The sequence below is a fragment of the Geospiza fortis genome, unplaced genomic scaffold (assembly GCF_000277835.1).
Source record: "Geospiza fortis unplaced genomic scaffold, GeoFor_1.0 scaffold104, whole genome shotgun sequence".
Classification (NCBI taxonomy): Eukaryota; Metazoa; Chordata; class Aves; order Passeriformes; family Thraupidae; genus Geospiza; species Geospiza fortis.
Genome location: NW_005054325.1, coordinates 6,991,051 through 6,999,405, shown reverse-complemented (window position 1 = coordinate 6,999,405; position 8,355 = coordinate 6,991,051). Strand labels below are relative to the sequence as shown.

Sequence of the window (8,355 nt, the reverse complement as noted above, 5' to 3'; positions counted from 1 at the left end):
CCCCCCCCCCCCCCGCCGCCGCGCACCGCCGCGCCCGGCGCTGCTCCTGCTCCTCGCTGATGGACGAGGAGTGCGTCTACTTCTGCCACCTCGACATCATCTGGATCAACACCCCCGAGTGAGTGGAGTGGAGTGGAATGGAGGGATTTCGGCAGTTCCCCAGCGCTGGGTTCTCCTGTGGTTAGGAAGAAAGGGAGGGAGGTGTGAAGGCGAAAATTAAGAACCACAACCCCCCTGCAGAGATGGGAAGGGGAGGAAAGAATAGTTGTTTGCACAGTTTCTCCTACTGCTTTACCTTCCTGCTCCTACTTTTCTGGTACATTTAGCAACGAGACTGTTCACCAGAAGAAGGCAAGCAGGACTGGGCCACCCAGATCGGGCAGATAGCTCCTAATAGCCCTAGCACACCTGCCTACCTAAAATCTGGGCAGCAGAATTTCCTTTGGGTGCTGCTCAGCAAAGGCTGCAGGATACTTTTCACTATGAATCAGAATCAGACAAAATGCCAAAGGCATGATTTTGCCAGCCTGAATTTAAGCGGTTTTCTTTCTGACAAGTTAGGAGGTTGGAAGGAATACTTTGACACCGGGTGGCTCTAGCTGCCTTTCACTGCTCTGTGCTGCAAATTAACGTGCCCCACGTGTTTATAGGATTATGCACAGTATCCATTTCTGTACTCTCCTCACCAAAAAGTAGTGAGCCAGAGGCTCACCTAAGGCTGCAAACACTGCAACATTGACATTTCTTCTGCTGCTGGGTTTCCTCTGAGAGAGAATCTGTTCTTCACTTTTACTGCTTCTTTCACTGTTGGCAGTAGCCAAAGTTCAAAGAGATGAGGTTTTATTGCTTTCTATTGCACAGGGAGGCACAACAGCCTTGTGAAATCACAATTAAAAGGTCATTATCCTTGTCAGTAGCCATGCTAATGAATATGTTGCAGGATCATCAGAAGCATTTGCATAAAAACTGTGACTAATGAGGCATTCCCAGTCCCACAACCTTTACTCGTGCAATCAATGCTGTTGATAAGATTGCCCAAAATACTCCATAGTGTTTTGAAGCCACAGAATTATTTAAATGACTTTCATGTTGTCTCTTTGATCATAGGAAGACTGTTCCATATGGTCTCGGTGGCCCTGCTCGACCCAGAAGATCACTGAAGGACATGGTGCCGGAGATGCTTGCTGAACCAAGCAGCAGATGCCGATGTGCCGACCAGAAGGACAAGAAATGTCTGAACTTCTGCCAGGCAGGCAAAGATCTCTGGTGCGTCTCTTGTTGCTACTCTTTAAAAGGCAATGCATGTGAAAGGGATGGATTGTGGTGCACTTACTCATTTTGGCACTTGCTGAGCGAATGCTCTCCCCAAAGCCTTGCCTCCTACCTGAGTGCTCCCACTTCTATGATACACACTATGGCTTGGCCCAGAAAGATTGCTTATTACATGCCTTGAGAAGTGGTTGATGAGATGCCTCACCTTGTGGACTGCAGACTTGGCGCTTTTTTTAACAGCAGCACCTTTTCCCTTTTAACAGGGCTCAGTCCACAGTGGAGAAAACCTCACGGCACCGCATCAAAGCCGGCAATTGCTTTGGACCCAAATGCATGAACCGACAGCTTGTTGACAGCAAGAAAATGAAGCGGTGAGTTTCTTCTCATCCCGTTGTAGTTCCCCGGAGCAGCAATAGAGAGCACAGTTCATCTGCCTTTGGGTCATCCTGGGCTTAGCTGTTGGTTTCAGCTTGAGAGTCACGGAGGAATCAGTGAGGATATTCTGAGGGCTTTTCTTCATGCTCTGGGTTTTTAGCTTGTGAGGACACGGGTGCTGAGCTTAGCCCACTGTCTGTCCCCCTGCTTGCATTCAGTGCTCAGCCATATTCCTATGGAAAAGTATGGAATACAGAAGTTTGCCTGTACTAAAGAAGACTCTTTAGTGCTCCTTTCACAAGCAGAACAGGACTTATAGGAGCAGGCAACCTGATGATATTGAATGAGACTTAGGCCCTGGAAGTCTTAAATAATTTTTTGAAAGCGGGCCTTGCTTACTTACTTGAAAAATGCACCTATTCATTGGAAGTAGGATCAGGTTTACCTAAAAGAAATAACATAGGCAAAACATAAAAAACCACTGGAGACCTCCTGACTGGCTGCTTAAGGAAGTCTAGGCCATCTGTATTTGAGTGAATATTTTAATTTAATGTTTGCATTGAAATTATGAATACAACATTTCAAGTATCTTCAGTTATCCTCATTCTGAGGTATAGCAAACAGCAATTTATTAGGATCCCATGGTAGAAATCTAGGATGAGGTTTATTTAAGCAAAAACTAAGTTTTTTCACTCTACACATCCATCTCTATTATCGCAACGCTAAATGTACATTTCTTGGTTTTGCAGGCTGGAAGCCATTGGTAACAGTATCAAAGCTTCCTTCAGTATCGCAAAGCTGAAGGCTGAGCTCCAGAAAGGGCGAAAGCTCAAACACAACCGGGTGAGCAAAAGGCAAAGCGTACGAGAGAGCCTGAAAGCATCCTAGTGGGGAGATCACCGGAATCCTTCTCTGCGACGCTTGCTGACAAAGCATCGCGAAAACTGCCTTGACTCCAACATTCCACGATGGCCAAGGGCCCCTCTGTCCGAGTGTTTGCACAGCAGAGCAAAGTGCTGAGGAAGTCCTGTATTTGGAGATATAAAGACAAAGGATTTTGTCATTTTGGAATTCAGGTTGGATGGGTAGAAGGGCTGAAGGGAAATCTGCAGTAACATACATGAAAAGCCATCTGTCTGAAGAAACATTTGAATACTGCTTCTGGAATGTTACCCATCAATTGAGCAGCTTTCGGGGTCTACAATAAAAGCATCTCACAAGGAAGACCTCACAGATGTGCTTAGCAAGGACAGAAAGCAAGATCTGAGTGTACAAACTTCAAAGAACTCTACCTTTTGATTAAAATGCAAAAATGAAAGCCACAGTTCTACTTTAATCAGGACTTACTGCATATATACATGTCTACCTCTCATACTGTTTGTTGCACTCCTGCTAGAGTATTTTTACACCTTGTTATTGCCTTTACTAATCAGCTGCAACCCTTTGCCTTTTTTCAGAAGTCTAGTTTACTTGTACAACCAGAGTTATCTGAATGTGGGTTAGGCATTCTGATTGTTTGCATAGTCAAAGTCCTTTGGCTTTGGATACCAAAGGACCCTTCAACATAAAATAAAAGTTATCGAGGACACTACTAAATTTCCCATAACAAGGATATCTGGTCAACTGAAGTTCTAATAATAGAGGTTGTTGTGTCTTGCATGCTACCAAAAATGCACTGAAGTGGGGATGTACCAGAGGCTCTTGCAAGATTTATTCAGGGCCTTGTTTGGTGGAAATGCATAGAGACAAAGGGTTGTTTTGAATTAAGTCAAAAGGCTAATATTGGGTGAATGTTTATAGCAGTGAATTTGTTCACATTGTTGAATTTGCAGACAAGTTGAATCTTATGTGCTTATTTTTGTGTCATGTATTTATATTCACACAAGTTTTTCATTATATTTACCATGTTGAATACACATTGAAGTAGGCCATATTGGTCTATGCATGTTTTATGTATTTCTGTATGAAATTGGGAAATGCTTTATGCCTATCAAGGTAAATATCTTCAGAAATAAATATTTTTAATTACTGTATTGGCTTGTTTTTCCTTAGTCTGTGGCTCTGTGATCATGGAGGTAGATTGCCCCACATACAAAGCTGACCCAGGTGAAGTGTGTGCACATAATTGCCTTTCTGTCAGATCAGCCAGATCACAGCAATCAAAGTTTGTGCCAGATGTGAGACAGCACATAACACTTGTTCTAGCTGCAAGGTTGCTCATCAAGTCTTCATGGCCAGCTCTAAATTGGACAAATGAATTTATCCTGTAGCAGTCTTGTCAAGTGTATGATGTACTACAGCATTAAGATATGGGCTTTAAGGATGTGGGTATAGATGAACTAGAGGGGGAAATGCATACACTGGAAAACTTGTGGGCTGTATTGAACTAGGAAATGTTACTTATTACCGTGCTATACTTAAAATTTCAGCCTATTCCATGCACGGTAAAGATGGAGATCTCAATGGAACCTGAATGGGGACCAAGCTCAGGAAAGATCTAGATCAATAGTTAATTTTTTTTACATGTTTCAAAATGCTGGCTTTAAAGGGTTATATCTAGAAAGAGGCTTAAAGCAAATAAATGGATTTAATAATCTCTCATCCTATAGAGAGAAAAAAAAAGCACATGAGTTAATCCAAGGATAAAATTGAGTCGTTTGGGTTTTCTTACAAACAGAACTTAACAAAGAAGTACAATACAAGGAGTGTGACCCAAACACAGAAGTAGTCACCATTGAAAATTTCTGAAATGGTTCTGGATTTCTTGTCAATATTCTTAACATTGACAGTCAGGCTCGTATAATGTTTCGTTCACACTGCTCTACTATGTTTTAGAGCAGTAACTCGGGGGGGGAAATGACATTGCTGGTAGTCCTGTACTGACAGGAGTGCCTGGTCCAGGCAGTGGGAAGGAACTGGGAGTTCCTGTGCTTCTGCAGGGCAGGCTGCAGCCCCCAGAGCTATCCTTTGATCTCTGCATCACCAGCACTGACTGCTCGGGATGTGCCTGGATCAGTGACCTCTGTCAGGCATGAAGAGACCTCACTAATGCTCCCTGCTTTTCCATTTCTTGCCCTGCCAGTGGTTGCCTTTGGCAGGGAAAATAAACAAGCAAGTAGTTGAGATGCTGCCTCTCACTCAGCCAAAGTGGCAGGCGAGCAGCTGGTGTGGGATGCTCCTGATAGTGAAGGAGCATCAGCATCCCCATCCCAGTTGTTCCTTTTTTCTCTCCCAGGAAAGATTGTGGGGAGACAATAAATTCTGGGGGTGGGGGAGCATTGCAACAAAGTCTGCGCTGTTATTAAGGCTGGTTATTTGGATTTTGTACGTGGCTGGCCTAAATGATGATGTGGATGGGCTTTAGTAGCCCAGATTCCTGGCTATCTGCTTAGGAGATTCTTGGGAGACCATCCTAAAAATAAACCTGTTCCTTCTAAGATTTACTCTGTCCATGCCTGGAGTCAAAAGCTGGCTTCCATTCTCCTTTCCTTCCCAGTAAACTGCATCTGCTGCTTGCTCATGCTGCAGCTTTGTGTGGTGATGGGCACTCTGGCCTTTTGGCATGCCATGGGTTCAGCTTGGTCCCCAGGGTCATGCAAAGAAAAAGCCTGAGCTTCGATGCAAAGAGCACGAAGGGGTAAGTTTCCCTGATGGCAGAGGCTTGCAGGTTTTGGGAAGAGTGGCAGGAGCTGTTTCATGCTGCCCAGCTGGCTTCAGGGACCTGCTGGTGTGCCGCAAGGGTGGAAGGGGATGCATTGCTGCTTCTGCATGCCACTCTGCCCCCCATTTGCCTTGTGGCACTGGAGCATAAACTGCAGCTTACCCTGGTTTGCATTAATGAGCTAGACTGGAAAAGCAGAGTTCAGCAGCCTGTTTGTCTCATTGAACAAGCAACAGGGAACATGAAGCATTTTATCTTAACTCTGGCTCACATACAAGTACCAGGGTCTGTCCCAGAGGTTTGCTCCTTCTCAAAGCTCTGTGAGAGAGAGAGATTCAGTAATTTAGGCTAGAGCCCCTGGTGAGAAAAGAGAGGCATAATATGTGCTGGGATTTATGGCACCGAACACAGAGCAGTGTAAAAGTACATTCTTACTTATAATAAACGACCTGAGTGAAAAAATATTCTACCTGAAGCCAAAGGAAACATTGTGCTGACTGCAGAGGCAAGGCTGCAGAGTCAAAGCTCTTGGTCTTCTAACTAGCACTAATCTCAGTGCCCTGAAAAAGGGAGCCTTTCATGACCATGATCTATCTCCTTTTAAAATGAGAGGTTCTTCTAATCCAGGATGAAATTCGAGAGGCATAAAGGGAAGTGAATAGGGAAGAGGGACACCACTTTCCAATGTGGCCCAAAATACACCTGACATATGACTGAAATTCCATCTCACACCAAGAGCAAGGAAAAGCTCCATTCCTGAGCTGTTATCAGAGTGTATCTCCCTCCTCTGATATTTCCTGGGTTCAGTATGGCCATTTCTGGAATTGGAAAGTTTCACAGAAAAGACAACTATTCTCCACCATTTCTGGAATTGGAAAGTTTCACAGGAAAAGACAACTATTCTCCGAAATTAGGCTTGCTGTACTTATTTTTATTCAATGCTGACTGTAATTCTTTCTTTCTCAGCTGGTTTATTTTCATTTTCTCTGGATAAAGGCTGTTTTGACTATAGATCAAAACAAGGTATACAATAAAACAAAGCTTTGACGTGTGAGTCAGACTTCAAGTCAGGAAAATACTACAATGCTACTGAAATTCTTTCCATCTTATCTACATAATTCTGATCTAATTTTTCCAGAAATGGCAACCCTAATCTGTACCACATTATCATGAACTGCCCCCAAATAATTCCTACAGGATGTCCTAATGTTGCCTATAGAAGTTACCAAATACCAACCTCTTTGTTCATGTTTCCTTACCTTAGGATAAATTTAGCCACCAAAACACATTTCTATATTTACAAACACAGAATGACTGGATAAACCACTGTTTGAATGCTATCTGGTGTTTACTCTTTTCACACTCAAATGTTTGCCTCTGTGTATATAAAACCATATCAATTTTTACTTGGCCTGCATCAAGGCACTATTATTAGGCTCCTTGGGTAGAAATCCAGCTTCCATCCTCAGCCAATATCTCTATTTAATGTACTGTTCTTCCTTCGTGACCTAGGAAACAAAAGGACCGACTTTTTGATTAATTAGAGGAGAATGCTTGGAAGCTGTGGTGCTAAGTGTAAGTATGCAGAGAGACAGAAAGCTGCAGATAAAGTACAAAGATAGTGGCAAGATCGTTTTTCCTGAGGTAAACATCGTGCAAACGACATTTCAGAACTGTAGCCAGAATGAGTGTTCATGTCCTTCTTTATTTTATATCTCTGATCAAATCTGAGCTAGGTGAAAAATGGTAGGGAAGCCTATTTTGCTCAATATGGTTAAACAATCAGTTGGTATGTCTTAGTGCCTGGGACAGGCTCCTCTGCTCCGATCAGGTCAAGGAGACCTGAGTTCTGCATGAAGTCCACTGGGCCAGCCAGCCAGCCAACAATTCCCTCAGCTTTAGAGGCATCACTTCTGGCAGTGCAAATGAGAGCAGAATTTGACCCAGAAAGGCTTCCTTCTGTCTGGTATTGCCATGCTGGGGACAAACAGACACTGGTTTGCTGATGCTAGCACAGGCCTTTAGTGGCTCTTGATTTTCTTGGGCTGGGTTTGGATGGGTTTTGTTTTTATTTGGACGGGGTTTTTTCCTCCCTGCAAGCATTTGATAGTAATAAATTAGATAAATTTCACTTTGGTAAGTGATAGGGCAGTTTGCCTCTGGCTCAAAAAAGCTGCATTCAGAAATGGATGAGCCCCATGGAGTTTGTGGTTTCATTGACTTCTCCAGCTATTTTGGGGGCTACAGAAATTATTTAGTTCATCAACTGTAATTCAAGCCCACGCTGTTGTTGTTGTTGTTGTGTTTTTCTCTCGAGGGAAGAAAGTAAAAAAAAACAACCCTAAAAGGAACTTTTATTCTTAGCTAAAGGAAAAATATTCATTTGTGCCAGTCACCAGAAACAAATCCAACTTCTAATCTGGCAAGAAGAAAGCAGCACTGTATTTTTGGTCATATAGGTTTGATTTACATCCTCCTCTGCTTTCTCCATCTCTTTTCACAAATACAATTTAACCCAGGACTTGATGAAGTATCCATCATGAAAAAAAGGAGTGCTCTAAAGACTTCTTGTGCAGAGGTAGTCACATGAATTGAATGTTTTGATGGGCAAGAGCTTCTCCTCTTGTCATTGTATCTTCCTTTCAATCCTATTGTTGCAAGAGATTGTTTGTCTTTTGTTTCTTCTTTTAATCTTCTCTTATTTCTAACAGGAGTATAAAGCAGTGATATTCACAAACTAGACAGCAAACTAAAGTGGGCAGAGAAGCTGGACAAATGGTGTGTGCCTTATTCTTATCAGAAGCATGCAGGCCTTTAAGGTGTGGATTTGCCTGTGGGAGGATTTCCCTCGAGTTCCATAAACAAGCACAGAATGAGAACTATGACATCGCGTATGCTGGAGGGGTGCCTTGAGGGTGCCCTGTGGGTTTTCCCCTTTTGATTGTACCTCTCATGTCACCTCAAAGGAGACTTTCTTTCCTTGTACATGGGCTGGCCAGCACATCCATCAAGCAGTTAACCTAATTATGCAGCCAGGCAAGCAGGAA

At 43.2% G+C, this 8,355-nt stretch overlaps 1 protein-coding gene across 1 annotated transcript; it reads left to right on the top strand.

Moving 5' to 3' along the window:
* Positions 1 to 8: 8 nt before the first annotated feature.
* On the top strand, positions 9 to 3,680 carry LOC102041445 (endothelin-1; the record flags this gene model as incomplete). The annotated part of the gene is made up of 4 exons (XM_014307008.1): positions 9 to 118; positions 1,108 to 1,266; positions 1,536 to 1,643; positions 2,397 to 3,680. Coding segments are annotated over 4 exons (516 nt in total), but the record flags the coding sequence as incomplete, so codon positions are not given.
* Positions 3,681 to 8,355: the final 4,675 nt, after the last annotated feature.